The sequence below is a fragment of the Varroa jacobsoni genome, unplaced genomic scaffold (assembly GCF_002532875.2).
Source record: "Varroa jacobsoni isolate VJ856 unplaced genomic scaffold, vjacob_1.0 scaffold_21, whole genome shotgun sequence".
In the NCBI taxonomy this organism is placed as follows: Eukaryota; Metazoa; Arthropoda; class Arachnida; order Mesostigmata; family Varroidae; genus Varroa; species Varroa jacobsoni.
This window is the reverse complement of record NW_019212923.1, coordinates 168,119-191,201: the sequence shown is the minus strand read 5'-3', so window position 1 is coordinate 191,201 and position 23,083 is coordinate 168,119. Positions and strand designations below refer to the sequence as shown.

At 40.9% G+C, this 23,083-nt stretch overlaps 1 protein-coding gene and 1 long non-coding RNA gene across 2 annotated transcripts in view; one reads left to right on the top strand and one right to left on the bottom strand.

Moving 5' to 3' along the window:
* The window catches only part of LOC111273817 (uncharacterized), a 58,731-nt gene that overhangs the window by 15,807 nt on the left and 19,841 nt on the right, over positions 1 to 23,083 (bottom strand). Inside the window, exons 2-12 of the mRNA XM_086973635.1 lie at positions 19,189 to 19,527; positions 17,293 to 17,751; positions 13,697 to 13,858; positions 10,718 to 10,855; positions 9,237 to 9,398; positions 8,153 to 8,281; positions 7,328 to 7,514; positions 5,772 to 5,919; positions 5,003 to 5,312; positions 2,210 to 2,347; positions 1,515 to 1,575 (exon numbers count right to left, since the gene is read on the bottom strand). Of these exons, the coding sequence (XP_086829761.1) occupies positions 1,515 to 1,575; positions 2,210 to 2,347; positions 5,003 to 5,312; positions 5,772 to 5,919; positions 7,328 to 7,514; positions 8,153 to 8,281; positions 9,237 to 9,398; positions 10,718 to 10,855; positions 13,697 to 13,858; positions 17,293 to 17,751; positions 19,189 to 19,527 (2,233 nt within the window). The remainder of the gene's footprint in view (positions 1 to 1,514; positions 1,576 to 2,209; positions 2,348 to 5,002; positions 5,313 to 5,771; positions 5,920 to 7,327; positions 7,515 to 8,152; positions 8,282 to 9,236; positions 9,399 to 10,717; positions 10,856 to 13,696; positions 13,859 to 17,292; positions 17,752 to 19,188; positions 19,528 to 23,083) is intronic.
* Positions 19,573 to 21,200, top strand: LOC111273849 (uncharacterized). The gene is made up of 4 exons (XR_002688075.2): positions 19,573 to 19,664; positions 20,160 to 20,558; positions 20,707 to 20,764; positions 20,961 to 21,200. It is a non-coding gene; the product is annotated as an uncharacterized LOC111273849 (long non-coding RNA).

The window sequence follows — 23,083 nt, the reverse complement described above, 5'->3', positions numbered from 1 at the left end:
TGACCAAAATAGTATTTGCCGCCCATATTGGTGTTTATCTTCCTGTCCATTGGTACAGGAAAATAACTGACGGGAGGTGTCGGTATCGATGGACTATTCCTAATAAAATTCCTATGTTATACATATCTCATGGGCATTTTGTAGGTTCATGATTTCTGTAAACTCGGCTAGGGAACTTGTGTTGCAGTGAGTTAAAAAAAATATTCCTTTTGTGATACGCGAGGACCAACCCAGTGGGCGCTGCTGTCGTTTGAGTGACTACTTACATCTGTAATCTATTACCTTCAACCTCGATATCACCAATTCATGTAAACGAAGGGGGCTTGGCTATTGCTTTGTTTGAAGGCAATGGATAACTGAATTATAGATTACGCAGCTCACCAGGCAGAGGGATGACATGTCATGTCATTTTTTTATAGTGGGAAGAATTCTGTATGTGACCAGAAACATATATTGTATAACGACGCCTATAGTCCACATTGTAATCGTGGTGAGTTATATATCGAAAATGTCTAATCTAAAGAAAGTTATCGAGGCCGTGCTCAATAGTTGATTCTTTCAACGTACATGAACTTATTTTAACAATTGAATACTACTATTTTGAACAGAGCGAAGTTAAGATATAAAAAGTACGTTTTAGTGTCGCATTGTTTCCTAGTTCAACTTTAGAAATGACCGAAACCTATAGTAACGAATTAAAGAAACACGACATTCTCGGTTTCTGAAATTAAACAAATTAGATTTCACTTTCGTGCTATATAAAACACTTTGCTATCAAGTTATTTGATATATATATATATATATATATAGTATGGATAATGGCTTGTGCTTTAATCAATATAAACCATTATTTTTGGACGATTTTCCTTAGCATAAACAGCATAAAGACATAATAATAACGTTAGAATCTCTCAAAATCTACTCAAGTTTGAGGAAACATCTGGGCAACGCCGTACATCTCTCTTGGGGACCACTTCCATAATTCGAAGGCTTGTATATATCAATGAACAAAGAGATCTTAAGAAGTTCAGATAAGGATTACGGCTGAATATCATTTCATGTTAACTTTCATATCAGTTGTAACCAGGTCCAAGCAACTTGTCTATGGTCAACAACGAGGCTATATATGCCTTATGTATAATACCAGAAAATATCAGGTGCGGTGCCGACCGCTTACGTACTGTGACCAATGACGAGTCCCAAAATGATGAAGCCCTAACCTTAATTGACTTTAGAAGTTTCGACCGATCAATCTAGCGCTATTAATTGCTTCAATTAATTTTTGTGCATACGTAAGAGCTTATATCAGAGCTGGACATATAGTTTGTTTATTCTTATACTTACTTGCTAGCCGTTGTACACTGATAAATCTGACCGTTATAATTAGAGGTAATTTCTTGTCTTATAGTTAAGCTCTTAATCGCTTAAAATCGGAAGGGGTAGACGTATATACATAAACTTAATTGTCCAATACAAATTCTCTATAATGATAAATACTTTGCAGTAACACTTACTTTTTTTTAGTATTGTCCTTATGTTGATCCTGTTGTTGTTGCTGTGTGGAAACTGCATGTACTAACACCAACAAGGAGGTACGGTTAGAAACAACGAAAAGCACAACTCGGAACAAGGAAAAAACAGAGAGGGGTGGTGGGTGGAGGATGAGAAAAAAAGTTCACTAAAGCGCAACGTTTTGGTGAGAAACAATAAGCGATCACAGTCCCAACAAACGCGACGAACAAATTAAACGATGTAATAAAGAAATAACGAAACACGACGAAATTACAGAGCGGAACCTAGCTAAACGTACGAGCTTACGATTCTATCGTGCTCACATTTAACCAATTTATTCCACACAATTTAATCCTCCTAAAAGCAGTAGAGTTCATAACGTATGGTCGAGGCTAAAATTAAGTTTTCTCGCGACAGACGACTGTTTTTGATGCTACGTGGGACAGTGCTCCGAATGCTCTCGTACGCAACAAAAACGAAAGTATCTAAATAAATGAATAAAAACAGACAAAATAATAAAATAATCTAAGTGAAATCTATGAAATGATTATATGGAGCAGACGGAATATTTATGAATAGAGACTTGGTGAACTTTATAGGTGTCTAGTATCAAACGCCGTTACGCTATAGACACACGTAAGTAGCTTCGGTCAGAGTATCAAAGTGCCACTAACTTCTACTAAAAAAAAAAACTGACCTTTATGTTCTTCTTGGTAGCGTTTGCATTTAATCACGGTGAATCCTACGAGGCCGACAAAAACCGCAGTGAAAACGAGACCGAGTGCGACTCCTATAACTGGCCGTATTACTACGAGACCAAGACGACCTGGAGGATCTGAAATGAACCGTTCAAACAAATATTCGATTTAACAAAGTACTAAATGATATATATACTAAATATCTATAAATATAACATATTGTTCCTATAGCATTGTAGTACTTGTATTTACCTTTGCCAACCCTTGGGGTGGGAGCATGCGGGTGTAACACCACGAGTTGAAGCAATTCTAATAAATCAATCGTTTTTCTTTTATGTATCGTCGTATGTTAGCTATATTGTGCACCATATGTTGAAACTTACAAGCGTATAAACATACTTCGAAACACGATCAAGGAAAAGCACCCTCAAATGACTGAGCGATATCTGGTATTAAGCTCCTTTTAACTGGGTTAGGCTTTAAAATGAGTTCGTGCACGTAATAATTCGCACAAAAAAATATTGTTCTGAGTCGAAAAGTCTTAGAAGATTTAATTTAGAAGCGTGCTCTAATCTAAGCCTTTGAAAGTTCCCCGATGCCCTGTGGCACATAAAAAAGTATCAAATGAGAATTTTTTTTTCAGGTTTTCACGTTATCGCCGTAGCATCACGAGACCTTCGTGTACAAAATAGGCTCGGGTTAACAGGCCTTGAAGGGACAGAAAAACATCGGACCTTCGCTTGAAATCGAAAAGTCTGGAAAAAGACCCGTTCCAAGCTCTCAGAATACGACATGCTAACAGGTGGCGTACAGTGCATTCATTACAAGTCCATACCAGCAGTTTAAGTGGCAGAATGCACCAGTTAGGAAATATAATTCGCGCTGCCTAGTAGTTGAAAACATTATTGCTGGAAGGTCGAGAGGAACGATAGCCTCGATGAGGCCGTCATTCCTCTCGACATGGAGCTTGGATAGTAGGAGTTAGGTACTTCACCAAAACTACGGAGGGTAAAGACGGCCTCACCCAATCGCAGCTTAATAACCTCTCAATTAATTGCTGCAATCTGATGCACGAGGTGCACTGCGACAATTCATAGTATGTGGTCCACTAGATTAGCCGTCTCAATTTCGTCGTGTGACTAAGTATGCCTGTATGCGCGTGTGTCTGTACAAGAGTGTTTCGCACGATTTCCCCTTTGATCATGAGACGACCGTACGCGAACCTAAAATCCCTGTTGTAATCATATACCCGGCCACGCAGCAATCGCCCGGTGATGATTCAGGTTGCGTCACGGATCATCCGTTTCATACTGGCCGACTTCCTTGCTTGTCCGTTCAGTTTACAATGTGAGAAAATGCGCGAAAGGGATCAAATGAGTTGGAGGTAACGTTGCAAGGCAATCCCAGATCTGACGATTCTAAAAACATTAACAAAGGATCGACCGGAGCAAATAAACTAAAGCTCTTTATTTCGAATGGAGAAAATGAAAATTGGGGTTTGTTAAGTTTTACCGGCTATTTCGGGGCAATAACGAGAAGAGTGCACTCAAATAATAAAACTGATAAGTTCGCTTTAGTCTAAATTGGGGCGCGTTAGTCTGTCGTGTTTTCGAGAAACATACCAATTGCAAATCTAAAGCGGACGTCTTTGGCAGAACGGTTTTTCTGTATCCAGATTACAGCGACACTGGCAGCGATATTTGAAACAATTCAGACCCATCGTGTCCGAACAAATCAAATGAAGCGTTTCTTTCTGAAGAGGCCTCAGCCCACATTTAAAATGGGAGCTGAATGTTCGAGCGGACCACCCCTGTACATAAAGTTGGATGATAGAATAGCAATATTAAAAAGTGACTTATAAAGAAGATTGCCGTACTGTAGAAAGCCTGAAATTATGAAGCTATTGAAGCTATATTTATTACTATAATTGTCCTGACGAAGCTCAGACAAACGTCAATACATGATCGGCGTTTCGCAATAATTAGGGAACGCATAAAGGCATTAAGAGATAGTGTACAGGTACGGGTTCCAATCGACGGTGTTCGCAATCCGTACTTAATTCTATACTTTCAAAGATGAATTCGCATGGCTTACGAAGCCAAGCTGGGATCAATCAATTAAATTGACCCGGTCACATGACCCAACGTACGTTATCATGCGTGACCTTTCCCGCTAAATGATAGGTGGCAACTTCCCTATTGCAGATATATATAGTATCCAAGGGATCATTTGCACAGTGTTTTTATTTGTATGAACTAAAATAGCGTAGGCAATCTTCCTGTATGTACTCGCGATAAAACGGTGGACACAGGTCATACTATTTTTTAGCACAAAGTGCCCCTGTCTTGTGTTACATAAATGATTTACTATAGTTATTATCATTATCAGTATTGTTATACGCTGTACTGAAATTACGCTGGCTGCAGCAAAATTTGATCTGTAAATATGTACACTGCTTTGTATGTACTTAACTTGAACACGTACAAGTTCTTCGACACGTTTACCCGTTAAGCGTCACAACTACTGTAATACTACGCACATCACATTAATTTACGATGTAAAGCCATACAACCGGCGCAGCCCTTCAAAGGCGGACAAACCCCGAGCATCAACGTTATGGAGGCATTTTTATTTAACATATACAGCGACGTACTCATTATGCATATGTGCATAATAATTAAAATTGATTTATCAATTTGTCGGCAAGAAGCCTTCGAGTAGTTAGAATACACTCCACTTATCAACGATTCTCTATTTATGGTGTGTATTTTACTATTGGCAATCAGACTTACGCGTTTGATACTTCGAGGCATTCAGCACATGAGCTATCATCACGACAGGATTGCTTCGATGGCCCTTATGATTTCGCGCATAGATCTGCACCCGAAAACCGGCCTGATTGTTTTCAGCCATCTCCAAGTCCCGGATGACGATCGTGGGCGGTAGTAAACCAGGTTCTGTAGTTACATTAAACACGTGTACATGTGTGTCTTCGTTGATAACTTCGGCAAGAAACGAAAGCTGAGCTAAAGTGACGCCACCATTCCATGCCGTATCCGGCCAGACACACTCGACCGTGAAGCCGTTTTCCGTTGCGTTAACCTGTAATACATATGTATATATATATTGGGCAAAATTGTCTAGAGAGAATCAACACATAAACGAGAATCGTTACCTGTGCTTATGTACGATTTATATACCGACTTGACGCTAAATGTTTAATGAAAGGCGAAACGGTCATTATTTTATGATTAACAGCTACACAAATAGACCGTGATAAGCCTCTGAGCACCAATCGCCCGGCATGATAATCCGTGAACTAATTGGAACCCAAGTTCTGCATATTAGACAAGGTTAACCACCCATGACCCCGCTGATGTTTTGATAACTGCGCTATACCTGTTTGTATTTTATAAGATACAGCGTCAGGCAATATCTCAGCAATTGATATTCCCTTATTCCCATACGCCTTTGTAATTTACTATTTTTGATAGTAGAATGTGTCTTTCTCGCGCATCAACATTGTGTTGTCTATCGTTCTTTTCGGTTTGCCCCACTCACCTGTGTACAGTTCTCCGGCGGATCAGGACTGCCGGCAGCCACAATGTGATAGACGCATGGCACAAGTTGATGACCCACCGCATTACTTCCGTAGCATAGCAGCTCACCGTAGTCCTGTTCCGTGATAGGTTTGTAGTTGAGGATCGACCTGACATATTGGAACACGCCGTTCATCGCCCCGCGTCATCGACGAGGAAATTAACCATAACAACAACGACGTGCGGGGGCAACCGCGTGTCAACAAACAAATCCAATGCAATATAAGAACAGACGCAATACAGGTTATGCATTATGAGTATGTGTGTACAACGATGGCGTCACCAGAAACGACGACATAACCCATTTGTTCACTATTTCAGAACGTCAATATGGTTCAGCTCCGCGTGCCCCACACGCACCATATCCCTCGTTACATCACTGCCATGTATATCAATGGCGCGTTACAAAAATCTGTTAAGATCGCTTCGCACGCGCCTTTCATTGATGAATATCTATGTTTCCACTATGTATTCCACCCAGGTAACATTAGCGAATAGGAAAAACTGTGACCAGCAACCAAGAGCAGGGCGAAATCGATATTTCGTAGTATATGACACCCTGCGACAGATATATGAAGCTAAAACGAACAGAGCAGTTGATACATGGCGAGTGAGACCGTGTTAAGCATCGCTTTAAATGAATCTCGATCATGCATGCCATCTGACAGCGGTTAACCGCTTATTAGAAGCCCTATAAGAGGTGGTGACCAGCCGTGAGGGCCCAGAGGATGGATTCGTTGCATTTATTAGACAGACAGACAGACGGAAACTCTTGATTTTATGGGCGGGTCGTTCGTTGAAATACCAGTCAAACACAACTCCAAACAAGGTCGAATGTATATGCTTCACCAGTTACGAGGACGAGTGACCTCGAAAAGGGCTTGCTACCATCTGGTTCGGCATTGTCCATAACTAAATACAATCGTGGCACTAAATGGCTCGGTTTAGCTAGGGGCATTTCAACTGCGTGGGTCGAGGGTTCAAAACGATGATCAGGACATCGCGCAGTTTTATGGAGCTTAAACGTTTGCTGTAAAGGGAAGAACGGGATATCCAAAGGAAAAGAGGTTTATAGAGCATGCTCTGAAGACAACCTGTGAATGCTGAAAACTTCAACTGAATTGAAGTTCACCGTAGTCGCGTGACGGAAGACGGAGTAATTTCGAGCGAGTAACAGCTAATTAGCTAGATACCTGCTGAATTATTGATTTTGATTCTTATAAAATTAGCTAACCTTTTAGTATTCGCCATTTTGTTTGGTCAGCTGTTAACGAAATCGTAAACGCTTCTTCATATTACGAAAGCCTGATTATCATGTTGTAACGTCCAACGAAATCTATAACAGCTGCTGTAGAATACATTCCCCTTCGATATCTATATGAACAGTGTTTGAACTCACGGGACCTGTGTGCGACTAGATCGGTAGCCTATCTGTCCGAAGATTATTAGCCTACGATGAAGTCTACAGACCGAAAAGAATGTTTTTCTTTATCAGCTAGCATTGAAGTGTTCGTGTACCTCGATGATCGGTGTGGCGTCGAGTTCAGTGGGTTTAATTCGGCCCGTTTTCCTTGCGAGTTGTTGAACGCCCAGGTGTATTCGATCTCCGAATCAGGGTCAGCATCTAGATCACATCGGATCTGTGTCGTCTCATGCAGATCGACACCGTAAACCCTGCGCTGCTGCTCGCGACATCGGGGTGCGTCTGAAGTATTGCGTAATATGTCAAAAAAACAGAAACAAAAAAAACGTTACGCTCCAATCCCCGTAGGGACAAGCAGGTCAATTTCTCCGAGTGTGATCTTTTATGCCTAGTTTCGAGACCACGCTGACTTATCTCGATAACCCCAAAGAAATCCCTATGACAGAGACTGGCAGTTCAGCTGAAGAGAGCGCCACGCAATGAGAACTGTGGTACGTGCAAGGCGTCAACAATACAATACTTTAAAGTGAATGTATTCGAGTTGTATTGGTGAAGTGCTAAATCGATTCTGTACGATTAACCTCGGATGCGTTCTAATGCTTAGTGCCCTTCGTCGTAGAGAATCATGAAGGTGATTGGTGACAATGTAAGTTTAGCGTAATGGCAAGTTATTTTGAAGGGGAATCAAATTGAATGGGCTTTTATAGATGGTCTACATAAAACTTAATGACACTAACGGTTCTGAAATATCGTTTGATCATCCTTTTTCTAGCATACTGACCTATGGTGCTATCGTGCTGAAAGTCAATTTGATCTATGTTTCCCTGTTAAATATTCTTGCACAACCCCATTACTCGTACCATCCCAGTAAACTCTATTAATAATAATGTCCGTTCGGATCAGAATTTAATCAAGCTTACATTTAACTTTTAGTTGAAGCCGGTTACTTATTGTAGCGCCTTCCCGGTTACTGGCAGAACATGTATACCATCCTCTCTGAAATCTCTGTATCGACTGAAGGACCAACGATGAACTGCTCACAATGATACCTGTACCATGGACAAAAGTCGTGGCCTTAATATAGATTTAGCTTTTGCTCAGACCACTAACAACAGCTTGATAATGACTCACCCAGAGGAAGAAAATAGTATTTTGCAACAATTGTTTGTCTTGTATTCGCGCTTAGTGATCACTATAGATAATTAGTAGATAATAAGCGTGAGAGCATGAAAACTAGATCGCTTAACCTCAAGTTCCCAAAGGCAAATTCGTAAGTGAGAACTTGTTTTTGCTGCCTCCTTTATTAGTCGGTAGTAGTAGTAAATTGTGTGCGTACGTGTGAAATACGTTTGTGTTCAATACAAACATTCCCGTTCAATCTAACTAGAACCTTAAAATCTTCGAAAGAAAAAATTGTCGAGAGAACAGCTTTCTAGTTCATCAGCGTTTAAAATGTTTGTATACTGCTTCCAGAGAAGTTATGCAATCAACTACAGGTACCGATCGCCTATTTCCCGAGGAAGGTGTTGAAAATTAACCTTATATTTATTATAGATATATAAATTCGTGAATTTTAATGTGTCACTGATTTTGGTAAGCGTAAAGCTACATATATAGCTAATAAGTATGCATATATAGTTAAGCTAAATAAAAGCTAGCGTGGGAAAACGTTTTTAGTTTATATAATTTTAGAGAAAATAAGGGTAACTGCTTCGAAATTAATTATATTTCTCTAATTTCCATGTTAGACTATATAGATAGAAAGAATCGGAATATTCTTCATTTAAAATATGTTCTTACTATTGTATACTGTATTTCAAAAAGTAAGCTCAGGGCCTTTAACTTTTACCTGGTTTGTAATATGTTATGGAATACAAAGGTAATTACGTAACACTACTGACGGAATCGACTCACAGGTTACGTATATGATTAAATATCTAGGAACATTAGCCTCTAACAAATAAAATATCAAGAACAGGTAAACGCAAAAAATAGTGTACGTACCCTTGTTCTTATCTGTTTGCAATTCGGTTCCTTCGAGTTCCCAGGTAACCTCAGAAGCACGAGGGTTTGCTCTGATTTTGCACTCGAGGTAGACATCTCGACCTTCCTGAATATCGCTTTCCCTTAGGTTGGCGCCTAAAACTAGGCTAATACGGGGTTTGTCTATAGTTCGAAAAAAAAATTAGGAATATGTTTATGATGATAGCGATTGTGACAGTACGAACTATGTTACCGAATGCCGTATGCATGTACGAGGATTATTTATTAGACTGTTACGTAGATAATGTCAATTTTTATTGGAAAACATTTTTTTGATAAAGATGTTATTTCCTGCAGATCACGAAATGTCGCTCTTAGCTTGGCTTCAAAGATAATATGTCGGGCGCTAGAAAGCAGTGCCTTATTCAGGTTTTATTAAGGTCGAATAACTGCCAGAATAACCTCATACAGATGAGTGGGACAAGAACTCTAGCTGGAAATAGCTGTTAAAAGTGGCCTTTTGAGTTCAAAAGGGGCATATTGGACCTAGAGGATGATCCTGCTTGACATTTGCTATGCGTCGAGGATTGTCCTAAGCCACTTTTGAAGAAAACTAAATATATGATCTACTTTTCATATCTCCTCGTTATCCGTGTCATATAGGGATACATATTCTGAATTGCTTCTGCAGCTCTTTGACATTAGAGAGGATGTGGATTAAGTTCGGTGTCGAAAGCGCTGTTCTTTGCTACCTGACAAAAAGTGCGTCCCATCTTCGAAGTCCGAAATAAAGAAACATACGGTGCAGTATGGATAAAATTATTAATATGACTTTGTTGTGTAATGAAAGAGATTTTTAACTGCACGTTTGAGCATAACCAATAACAGCTAGAAAAACTACCTACTTGAGTACGCAAAAATTCAAATATAAATCATTGCAATCTATGCACCCAAAATTTCAATAACAGTTCTATAACTTAGGATCGGGCCTAAAATAGATTCTACCATACGGTATAGAGCTTTTGCTTTTGCCGTTAGCCCAGCGCCATCTCTGTGCATACGTCTTTACGAGTCTTATTTTCACCTCACTGTCGCTGACTTTTCCCTTTCCTCTTATTTCCCTTGGTCTCTACCATATTACATGTATAATTTCTCAGAGAAACTTAAAATTGGAAGACCAGAAATGGCTAAAACGGAGTCACTTACTAGTTTTATTATTATTGTTTTACGATCCATGATGACCCATGTTGAAGTTGGCAAGCCGATCGGTCTGAAAAAATGTGGCTCGCCTGGAGCCAATTAGTCGGCTTGTTTCCCTTTGCGCTTTATCGGCTTGCTGGCCATTACCGTTTTAGCGTTAGTGGTCGAGCTCAGGACCTTACTAGCTACATTATAATACAAAGACCAACCATGGTTTCTAACCCATTCTCCACGGTTTCGGCAGTGACTCGACCTTAACTCCCGCTACCACCACAGATATTATTATTACTGTTACTACTCACAATGAACGTCGAGGGTCCAGCTGCGCTCTAGAGCACTCCCGCTGATGGCCGGATTGTCCGCGCGGCACGCGATCATTTTGCCGTCATCATCCGCCTTCGGGACAAGAACAAAGACGGACGTGCTCGTGCTCAAGCCTCCTGAGCGGATTCAGATTAACGTATGTCAATGGTCGCATTCAGGAAGATACGGCATTAGGGGCAGGCAGCAGAGATGGCGGTGGAAATGGTGCAAGCATCGCCGCGGTGATGAAAGTTGCCGTAGGAAAGCGGTCATCGCCAGAAGATAGTCAACGATGGACGATGAGTGGCAAATGAGCCAACGAGAGAACGTCCAGCCAAACGTGAATAGAGGCACATCACATATTGAACAGAGCATAAGTATGGTGCTAGCATTATCTGCTGCTGTTGATATCTCCGCAGAGGTCCGTCTATTTAAGAAGATACCTAGTTGTTATCTACAAAAGTTTCATGTCCTAGTAGATACCTGATGACTGTCCATCTAGGTGTTATAGGTACAGCTTGTTTGGGATGTGCGACTATACGGCTATGACTGTGCCTGTGAGTGTTTGGATGTAATGTTATGCCATTCAGCGATAACTTTAGTCGCCGTCAGTTTGTTTAATAGAGGTACATGTACAACTGGCGTATTTATCGTCTTTATTAGGAAACGTCACGCGCAGAACTCTGCTTCGTATTTTCTTTTGAATATATGTTGATAAATGAGCCATTCTACTGGGTTTGGCTGAATAGATAAGAGTGCTAGCTGGTTGGATACTTAGAGTAAGTCGCAAATAAGACTAGCGAGCGAGTGATTTGAGAATTCCCGAAAATGAAGGACTGATCAAAACTCTGCTTTCGGCTATCTGTTTCTGTATGTATACAAAATAACAATCCGCACTACATTGTTTCCGGTTAGTAGTTTGTTTTTAGTCTACCTTATTAGAGGATCCAATACCAGCGCGTACATATAGAATTTAAACGAGCATTCTTTAACAGAAAAATTCATATCTTTGGTTTGTCAAAGCAAATGATGCTTCTGTGGTAAGAACCATTAGCTTTAGCTGTCGTTCCATTTTTTATATGATATAGGATATTCTAATCTATACGAGAAATATTTGGCACGTAAGACACACATATTCCTTATATGCGTATACCTTCGCGTATGTGCGTTCCGAATGGCATGTGATTATCTTAGGAAATTAGTATTATTTGTTGTTGCAGAGACGGCTTCTGTACTGCTTGATCCCTACTAACGGTTTGACAAAACCTATAAAACGTAACGTTGACAACGAAATCGTTCTGATGACCAATAGATATATTTAAGCACGGAGGAGTTTGCATGTATGAAGTTAGCACAGGGAAAATCGCTTACGTTTCGGATTAGTGACCCCGCTGTGATTTCTACTTTTTTTTTTCTATATTCAACTAAGACTAGGAGAACGCAAAGATCCTCGTTACATTCTCCTAGTCTCAGTTGAATATGCTGTAAGAATTGCTTAAGGAAATAGCTGCATATATGGTTGCCATGCAGTTTTATAGGCCTAATAGACCCACTCCAGTTAGATTTCCTAGCGGGGGGGCAAGACCACCTAAACGAAGTGATTCTGAAGGCTTGTTCACGTAGAGAATAACTAAGAATGTTGAAAAAAAAGTTTAAAAAAGGCAACATTATACATTATTAAAACAACTGCATTTCGTAGACCTAAGAAGCATAAGCACGAACGACAAACGGGAGAAGAACATTTCAGCAGATAAACGACGACTCTGTGCTTTCGTGTATTTTTTACGTGTATCATTTTTAATTTCACCTGAGCAAAATAAAAATAGTAAAATCTATTATTCCGACCAAAGGCCCTTAGTAACTTTATCAACGGCCTCAGTTGTAGTTGGCTGACCTACTAGCGACGGCTGTTCAACTCAGCCGGCTTACACTGGGGCGTATCGGTATCTCTCGACGTTTACGATTTTTTGGTGGTCTTCACGCAACAACTTAATGTTTTTTCAACGCGAATTTATTCTCAAATATTTACGTAGTTGGTGTCTCGTAGGCTGACTTCTTAGCGCATACTCCCTTACCCCTAGTATCAACTAAGTAGAAATAAATCTTGCCTTACTTATTTTTAGCACGCTTTCCTATGTCGAACAAAACAATAACGACTTATCATTAGTATTATTAATAATATTAGAAAGAAAGGGGCATTCACTAGATATAGGGTACTTTAGTAACTTTTAGATATCTTCGCGATAAACAGGTCGCCTAACCGTGCGTTAAGCAGACGTCTTGATACCTAACCTTTACTGCTTTAAGTAGAGGGCGGCGTGTAACTGCACTGAATTTTGAAATTTTTTTACTTATATACGATGATATGGCATAAATTATTATGGCACGAAGTATGAATAACATCTGCCTAGTAAAGGGATTCATAGGAGCGTGTTTTAACGTATTTTATATATTTGATCATATTTTTCTTGCAGATATAACGACTGCTCAAAACGAAAGCACTGATGTACTGTGTTCCGTCGGCAGAAATTGTCGAACCAAACCGTTACAGAAATATCGTTTACGACGAAGTCAACGGCACCACGTTTTAGAAAAAAAGTATGAGCCATAATTGCTTTCCATCGCGGAGCTGTTATTTGTCTAAGTATGCAAAATAAGCATATTGGATGTTTATCCATTTTGAGTTGTGCGACGCTTTTTGTTTGTTTAAAAAACAAGTTTATACGGGTTAGAAAAAGGTTCCATTGAATTTTATTGAGTTATTATATTAGTTTTCCTTCGTTTTCGGTTTAACATCTCAGACTTACGAAATAGATATTAGAAAACCTTGAAAGCCATGTAGGTTTTCGATACCGAAGGACGAATTCAGTCGAGGTACAAGGATATCCACTTCTACAGAGTTTTTGGCGCTAGCGCCCACGTACGTCGAGTTCCTGCCTATTTTGTTGCTAGCGATAGATCCTAAACAAATTTCTTACCTTTGGCAAAGTCCTCCTTGGTGGCCTTTACTTGTTCATCACCTTTCCACCACGAAAGAACTGCGGGGGGTCGCGAGCCGCTCGACGTGCAAACTAATTCCACTGTGTTACCAGCTGATAACGTCTTCTCGGGTGGCTGAATGTTAATATCAAGGGGTTTTACTGAAACCGGTAAGCGATAAGCCAATGACCCAGTGAGTGGCCTACTAGTAATAAAATTAGTTACCTATTCGGAATATAACAGCAAATGTCACATTCGTTGCTTAAAAATGCATACATCGAACATTTTACATCGTACAAATGGTAACTTTGATCAACCTTATGGTAAAGGTATAAACTAGAATAGGAAACACGCAAAACTCGTTTGTCACGCGCGTTATTCCTCGACATATGCTAACAAGGCTTGGACTGGCGATGCCAACAACATCTGAAAAATACCACTCCCTTTATCTTCGTGTAATAGGCTTACATTTTTAAAAGCCTTTTTCCGTTCTTAATAATAACTTTTGCTATATGGCTGAACTTTTTCCGTAGTGAACGTCAGTCACACCTTTTGAGCGAACAAACGAATAGTACCTGAATTGGCGTATTTACAAACAAAGTCAGTATCTAAGCATGCGTGTTTGCGTGTATAATGTTTCAACGAGCACATGAATAATTCAAGAATCGTAAAGATTTAATAAGTATATTAATAAAGGGTACATAGATCAATTAGTATCGTTAGTTTGTCAATAGCATACTTAAGACGCAGATACAGTGGGCATCCGTTATGCTGTATAAATTTTTCTCTCAACTTCTGATCTTTTAGACTGTCTGCCTTTATTCTTACATCAGCAAGACAAACCACGAATGGTATATACAGAATATATCCGATAGCTTTCACACAATCGTCGTTCGCTCGGCCTATTGAACTCACGCCTGACAAAGTGCACGCTGTTGAGTAAATCCACGAAATAATAGGTATTATTGTGTACGTTAGCATTGTGCGTATTCTAAGTTCACCGTTCCAGGCAAAAGAGCGAAAATTGGACGCGAAACGGAAAACAACATGTCCTCACCGCGGCAACCTTAACGTGATGATGAGCTCGATTTACTTAATTTTGACCTATAGAATTGATCGCCAAACAATCCCATTTCTAGTTACTTAGCGTTAGCACGTCTTCCACGCCACTGCTCTACTGTGAGGCTACATTATCTCTACACAGTTCGATAAACTCTAGTGATACTTTCTGGAAAAAACCTATAATTACGGGGTCTGCCCCCGGTCCAGTTCCTTGTTTCACGTCATGTACACTCTATATGTAGTGATAAAGGGGGTTAAAGCGTTTTTCCTACTGAGCTTCCGCCGTCGAGGTACCGGTGGCTCAAAACCGTTTGCTGTCTAAGCCCTTTAGCCTTCTTCCTATCGGGGGTCGTCGACGGTACTTCACCTTACAAAAACCTACTCAACAGAGAAAGCAGTCTGCGTATGCTTCTAATGTGAGCAATTTAAACTACTTTGCAGACATTGTCGATCTGCCGATGGTCCGTTAGTGGCTCGACTGGTTAGGACATGTTTTACGTGCATCGGTCCTCAAAACCGTGGATAGTCAGTGTCCGGAGTTTTGGGTTTAGAGGCTGTCGTTCATTCGATTGATGTGAGTGGCTGAGGTTGAATGTTTAATAATCTAATGAACTTTGAAAACAGTTGGGGGAGTGAAGTTGCGCGTGAATGGCGCGGTCAGAGATAAAAGATTCTCGAAAAAGGGTAAGGTTCTTGGAAAGCTTAGTCCCTTCAAAGTCGATTAGTGCGATTGTGGGCCAGGGACTGCTGGGACTACCGAGTCTACCCTGGGGCACTTAGCGGCTAATAGAATTTGCGCCGCGGACAGCGAAGAAACGCGAGACGGTTTACGGTACACTTCGTCTTTTTCAGCTGGTTCATATTCCACTGAATAAGAGCGGCGGCAGCAAACAAAAGTGAGAGTATAAAGAACTTGGCTGTAGCTTAAGCTAAACGAAACGGTGAGTAGAAGGTATACCTTTGTTTCTATTCACAATAAGGATGTATACGGTATGTACACGAATTACGTAATGCGTAGGTAAACGGAGCATATGCTTTGAAAGTTAAGAAATGTAACAAAATAAACCACTGATACATTCTTAGCACGAATTCAAATCCGGATCTAGCATGCATAGTCGAAAAAAATCTCGGTTACTATGGCGGTAACCATGAGTAACGAGCACTATTTCGAAACATTCTGTTTACTAATAAACTAAAGTGATAGAGAAAAGCTCCGTTTGCCCGTCTTCCTTAGAACAAATATTATGCACTGCTGCCTTAATTTTAGTTTATCGTATCCTCAGCTAATATTGGCTAACGCTTCCCGACTGATTTTATTATTACTTGTTCCATTAGAAAAAAAATCATCGTGCTCGTTTACTTCAACACACCTTCCAACCAATCCTTTCATGAAACTTTCGTCCGTTTCTAACCTTTCCATGCTGTTATTGTTAGTAGCCTACTGCCTCGTATTATGCGTGTTCCTTGGCCTTTTTTGCTTTACCGCAAATAAAAAATTGCTATCATCGGGTTATCAACACCCGCGGTCTCTATCGGCGCTTCAGCATTTTCAGGTGCTCGATTTTTTCAAAAGTAGCTACTATAGTTAGCCTTAACGGGTAACAACGAATCAGTTATCCCCCGACGGAATCCGGTCGGCTTTCGTACTATCTTCTGCCTACAATTTACGAAACAGGCAATGAGATCTGTTGCTGACAGGACAATATGTTATAGCTGTCCTGTTCCTTCTATGTCCCTTTGATTGCGAGCTAGGCTATGCTAGCAACAACTTCTATAGTATGTTTATAGAATTCTTATAATATATATACATATATAGTGTATATATATATATATATATACACTATATATGTATATAGTGTATATATATATATAGTGTATATATATATATATATACACTATATATATATATAGTGCACCCTTCGACGACACTGTTTTAAATTTTCCAGATCACAAAGTTCTTTCCCTCTTCATCCCACAGTGTGCACGTACATGAGGGCCACATGTGTATCGTCCGAGCATCGTACCTTGATGTGTACAATCAGCTGGGTTACCGCTAATGGCTGCTGGGGTTGACTCTAACTTTCCGTCTCTAGTAGATATACACCCCCATATATTGCCTGCTCGCCTTACTTTTCTTCGCTTACTACTGCCGTTGTTCTGCCATGTCCTTTTCCCGTTTACCATCGTGTTTCATCTGCGTATCCTTCCGAAACTCGGCGACTCAGGGTCGGTTTGGCTAGGTTGGGCCTCCAGTGGAAGACCCTTTTAATTGCGTACATGGCCAGAGCAGGAGGTGACACGAAGGTGTAGATAATGAAGGCATCCATTTCAATGCAGTATGGCGGTCATCAGAGCCTACTATAGGCCAAGCCGTTAGTAGCAGATGAAATGTCCCGAGACGAGCATAGAAGGTCAGCATTCTGCCCACGACTCCTTATATCTTTCTCAATAACGGCGGTACGGAAGGGGAAAGAAGTAAGAGAATTGAGAAAAGCCAAAAGAAAGGGATATGTGAGCAGGATAGAGTACTTACGATTGATGTCGAGTGTAACGGATGTTTGCGACGGCGCCGTAATATTGTTGTTGGCCGCTTGACACGAAAGCACTGCAAGGAGATGGGCCCGAGTAAGTTTTGGTATCTCGAGCGAGTTACGCACAATATTGTTGCGTTCTTCTACGTGATCAAATGAAAACGAATCATCAATCACACTTCCCTCCTGGAGCCACTTAAGAGTTGGACGCGGCTTGCCGATGTCAGCTCGGCACGCCAGTGTTAGCGGGTCGCCTTCGTTAAACGGGCCAATCAGACCCCGAAGTGGTTTGCCTTCCTCTGTAACGATGATGGGCTCACCCGGGGGCACTGCAAAGTGAATAGAGATAGCAGACGAATCAAGTGGATCTGTTATGGTGCAAATGATAACAACAAAATTAGAAAAGTACTGTAAAAACGCCCGTAGGAGAAAACGACGAAATTGTTCACGAGTGAATGAAGATTTCCGTTAGTGATTCTAGCCACTCGGATTGCGTTACTCGTGGTACTTCAGATTGGATAAACTAATAGACCAGGATTCATGACCGAACTTTCTCTGAAAAACACTAGATCGAATAAAAGACACCGCTTTATAACAAAATACAAGAGAAAATATGCGGGACAAAAATCAAGCTCTGAGTTAAGAAGGATCAGAACGTCGAATTGTTAAGCTGTGGTTTTAGAAAATAAAGTTATTTTCTTTTTTCATATATAACTTGCTTCGGCCGAATGACTCGTATGAAAATTACAGTAACAGGCTAATTGCGTACAAAATTGAAAGTTGTTTAGTGGGCGATCCAATTCCTTCAACAACTGTTTAATAGACTTCGATCTATTAAACAGTTGTTGAAACTTCAAATCGCTGACATCTTATATTTTTATCTAAAAACTAAATCTATATGTTTTAATAAGGGCCTTAGCACTGCACCTTTCATATGGTTTAGACCTGAAAAACTTGAATCCGAATCTCATAGATTTTTCATTATAATAAGGTACTAGAATAGGCCTTCTTCGGAACACGCTTCTTCGGATATACTTCGTGAAAAAGGTTCCAACCGAGATTGAGTAATTATCATGGTAGTAATATCATCAATGGTTCTAGATAATGTTTCAGTGTATTGATCCGAAATAAATGCGACACTTCCAAACGTGAATATATAACATAAGCGAACTGGCCATTTTACCCTGAACTGTACATGTTCACGTGCAGACTAGGTTTCTCGTCACACGTTTAGCAGGCCCCATACCCGATGGAACTCTTTTTACAACGCAAAGCCTGATTTTGAATATGAGACGGCCTAAGCTAAATGAGATATTCGATAGTCGTCAAAGTTTTCCAATTAGCCTATTAAGTGCTATATAAAAAAATCAAAAAAAAAAAAAAAAATGTTTTAAAAAGCCATTTAGGTTTGTACCTAGAACATGGGTCGTGTTGCGTACATAAGTCATTCAACCTATAAGTATAGACGAAGAATGGCAGCCATAGAATCTAGCTTATAGAACGTCAGAGTAGTTCCACTGATTTGTTTCGAAGTATTTTCATGATGATAATATTCATCAATGGTAGTGTTTTCCGCACATTCCCTTCAGTTCCCTGTCACTCTCTACTTTAATGACTTCTACGTATTCATGGCCCTCTCTGCAGTCTCTGCTAGGATAATAAGGCACAATCTTTTCATTGAAATTAATGTAACTAATATGTCTTTGCCATTACTACGAGAGTACTACTGCACGAATCTCTACAAACAAAGGAACGGTACGTCCTAATGGCCGCATTAGCAGGATCGTATTGACGGCTGATCTCTAGCACGAATCACGTGTATTGATTTTAAGATTCACAAATATAATACGATACAAGCGTCCTATGCAGCCACTGTGCATGATTATTTATGTACTCACCGATAACTCGAAGATTAATAACGGTGTTAATCGAGCGCGCCCGCTTGAAATCTACTCGACATCGATATTCACCACCATCTGCTTCTGTTACAGGATCGAGTTGGAGGAACGCAGGCTTATTAGCCATATTGAAGACAGCTCGTTTAGTCAAATCTTCGATGGCCGTCTGCCGAGCCGACTCCAACTCGCGGGTTTCCCTTGCATCGATAGTGAAGATTGGCGCTGGTATGTTATCCTTATACCAGAGAACAAGGGCGACCTCGTCGTCGCGATTAGGCGGGATAATGTTGCAGGGCAGAGCGACACGACCGCGAACAACGGCCGTGTAGACGATCGACGCTGGAAGACGAACGGAAGCAGGAAAAGAAATAGAAATGTTAAACGCAAAAACCATTTAAACATGAGGCACACTGAACCGATACAAGCTATGGAAGTGGGTCTCGAATAATGTTGGCTATACGTTTACATCATAGCTTGTACGTATACTTTATATCTATTGTTGTTTTTCATAAATGTGGTGTGAGTGGGTTTTCTAAATGGCTGGAAAGGACTATCGCGCAAAAGCATCTGTGAAATATTTCTGTTAGGACGAAAATTAGCTAAGGTACTTCTAGGCCGTTCTCGTCCAACTAAAAACACCCGTATTAGTATACGTCATTATACGCTGTTTGGTATTAATATGAAATAATGTTTGCTTGAAAAGCTCAGGTGGTTCATTTTCTGTCAAGTATACATAGCGGGGGTAAAAGTGTTGAATGCCGCTGACTAGGCCCTAATTAGACCCTTTTAGTAACTTCGTATAACACGGATATTTATTGTATTGTTGACAAAGTTAGATGACTGCACTCCGAAAACAATGTGCTTATTTTAGGTATATTTAAATATGTCGGTCTCTTTTTTCCTTTCATCTGCGTGGGAATAGCTCAACATATGAGTCAGACAGGTTGATTAGATGTATTTCGTCCTTGCAGGACCCTTCTTATGCACTACCTAATTGGAGGCTAGGCTCAGGCTGTACTCGAAGCGGGTACTGGACACTTACGAGAACTGCTACGACGCCCACGAACAGAAATAGAATCAATTAAGGAGGGACCGACGCAAACCTAACTTTAGAAAAGGGAGAATGTTTCGTACGCTCTTACTAACGAACGGCTGGCTACCCGTTCCAATGCAAGAGGCCCCGCTATTTGCAAGATACCGAAAGCCCAAGTTGCAAAAGATTAGTCGGCGAAAGAATCACTGGAAGGTATATAGCCGCGTAATATCGGCACAGACAACCTGCTGTTAACTACGTGGGGTAAACCAAACTAAGATCCTCCCCTTCTCATCCGCGTGCTTTCTCTACAAACGTGCTACTACACAACGAAGGCGTAGGTGTCTGCTATCACTAGTTTGAAAGCTAGAGTCGGTGATTGACTGCTAGAGCCTATGATTAATTTATGGGGAATGTTGAATAAAAGTGGAGAAAATAGAACTCAAATGGTAGTTGGATTGAAGAATATTCTCCCATTTGTGTAGTACGTTTCAGATTTACGGCGGTGTCGGAACGCCCAGTCCGCCGTTTCCGGCCCTTCAGGTCAGACATATTCCCATAAGTTGCACAAGAGTAATTTACACTAAAAGCAACATGTTTATCTATATAGGTATATACATCCGATTACTAAATGTACTTAACGGAGTCGAACGTGCAGGCTATTGTGCTTGCTCAGCTTTTGCCTAACTACAGCCTGTTCGGATCTTAAGAAAAAAAAACTCGTGTAATTATTTCGCAGGCGACTACATTCAGAGAACTTTCGGAAGGAGCTCCGTAATGAAATTGCTAAAACATCAACGCGGCTGAGAATCGCTTCAAACAGATGCCATAAACACCTAAGCGTCTATATTCCGTAACGTACACCTTCTAAAGTAAGAGACATCTGACGGACACGGACTCCGCAAGGACAAAATCGAGTTAGAAGCAAAGAGCAACTGCAAATAGTAGAAATAATAATAGACCTGCTGAAGGCCAGAGATTTGGCAAGCTTGAATTCATTCCTCCACAGATGGCACACGGCAAATTCACCCGATAACTTTGGCTTTGTGGTAGTTCCAACATCTCATGTTCTGCGCTCTGTATCAAGCGTACTACTGCATACACAGAATAGACTGGCGATGTTTGGGAGCAAGTTTCTCTCTCCTGTACGGCCCGGAAGATGTTAGCTTCATTAGCATCCGCGTCGCCGTTTTCTCATTCTTCCATACGTTGCAGCGTTTCTAACGTTGGAATAACAGGGCCGGCGTCCACACGCTACGTCCTTCTACGTCTGATCTACGTCACCTTTCCAAAGTGCAAAGGCAGAGAGTGGTGACGGTAATAGTAGTTTACCCAAATAAGAACGCACATTCGAACAAAGTAGACAAAGACAGAAAGCTGTAGAACGCTATAAGCAACTTGCATGCTTTGCTTCGTAAAGCGAAGAGTGGTTCCGTCTCTAAAACGAACGGAAAAGAACAAGTAAACCGCTTCAAGCGCGACTAGGTCTTTCAAATCTTCTACACGTGTAAGTCCCTCTATGCGACTAGATCCTAGCAGCCTGACTCGTCTATCAGACCCACCTTCTTCCAGATTTACTGGGCAGTCATAAAACCCTAAAAGGCACACCAAATCGTTTCACCACTTGGACACTGCTTGCTGGGGCTTAGCCACGGCAGAACCTTCCGCTGTTTGAATGCAAGTAAACGCAGGCCGGACGCAGGCATCGCGGAATCCACTTGACCAGAAGTTCCTGAACTGTACCACTCTCTACCTGGAATGCTTTCCTCCATTTAAAAGCTATAGGCCTGCGGTGCTAGTCTCCGCAGCAGGACAGTCGTGTTTGTGTGTGCGTGCGTGCATGTGTATGTGTTGCGTGCAAACATGCATCGCCTTTATGCCTGATCTACAGTGAAAGTACTGTACGGGTTTTGACGTGTAAAGACAAAGGCATCAAGAATCCGGCGGACACACTGACCCGGTCCTATAGACAGCGGCGTTCTTCGGAGGCGTATATGGTTTTTAATGCAAACGATTTCTCAAAGGTTGGCAAGCGTATGTGCGAAGAACAAACGGGGCATGCGGTGTTAGGCTTTGGCTATCGTATGACCAGGCGTAAAAATAAAGGGAACGCTCCAAAACGCTAGTAGACATTTAGAACTAAATACCTTCAGTGTAGTACTCGAGAAAACTACATGGATAGCTAGACTAGAGCGAGCAATGTAGGTAAGAACAAGCTTTACCACCGCAGGATTCGATTCTGCAGGGCCCAAGTGGGAGCAGAGGTTGTCTTTAGACCTGAGAACCTAAACTAATAGGAATAATCGCTCCGGTTATTATTTCATCCGAGCGTACATCAATACGGCAATCCACAAATGTTGCATCAATCCAGATGCTCGCTGCCATTCGCCAAACGAATTGATTGTGAAATTTGAATTATTGTCTAAGGGTCCTTTCTAGCGGTTCGATCGTTCAAAAAACACAGAAATACACAAGTCCACTTGTTGTAGCACGTCCGTAAGTCGAAAGTTCTTTTTTAAATTAGCGGAATTTCATTCTATGCGTTCGCTTCCGTTCGATCTCACCGAAAATTACACGTTTTTTTTTTCGCAGAGAAGAGATTGGGCAGGTTTTCTGTGGCAAGTTTCCTAACAGAAACTGACTTAGCACGGTGAATGTCTGCTTGTCCCCCGTAATAGCGAGTAATGTGTTTGCCTGCAAACCTTAGGGATCCATTGTGGTCTAGATTTGAGCCCGGCAGAGACAGACTTCTTTTCGTACTGGGAGTCAGCTTGGACTCATTTCTCTAGATAGAACTAAGAATGATACAGCCCTTAATGCCGTAAACAACGATAGTTTGCTTCACATTTTTTTGTGGCAACG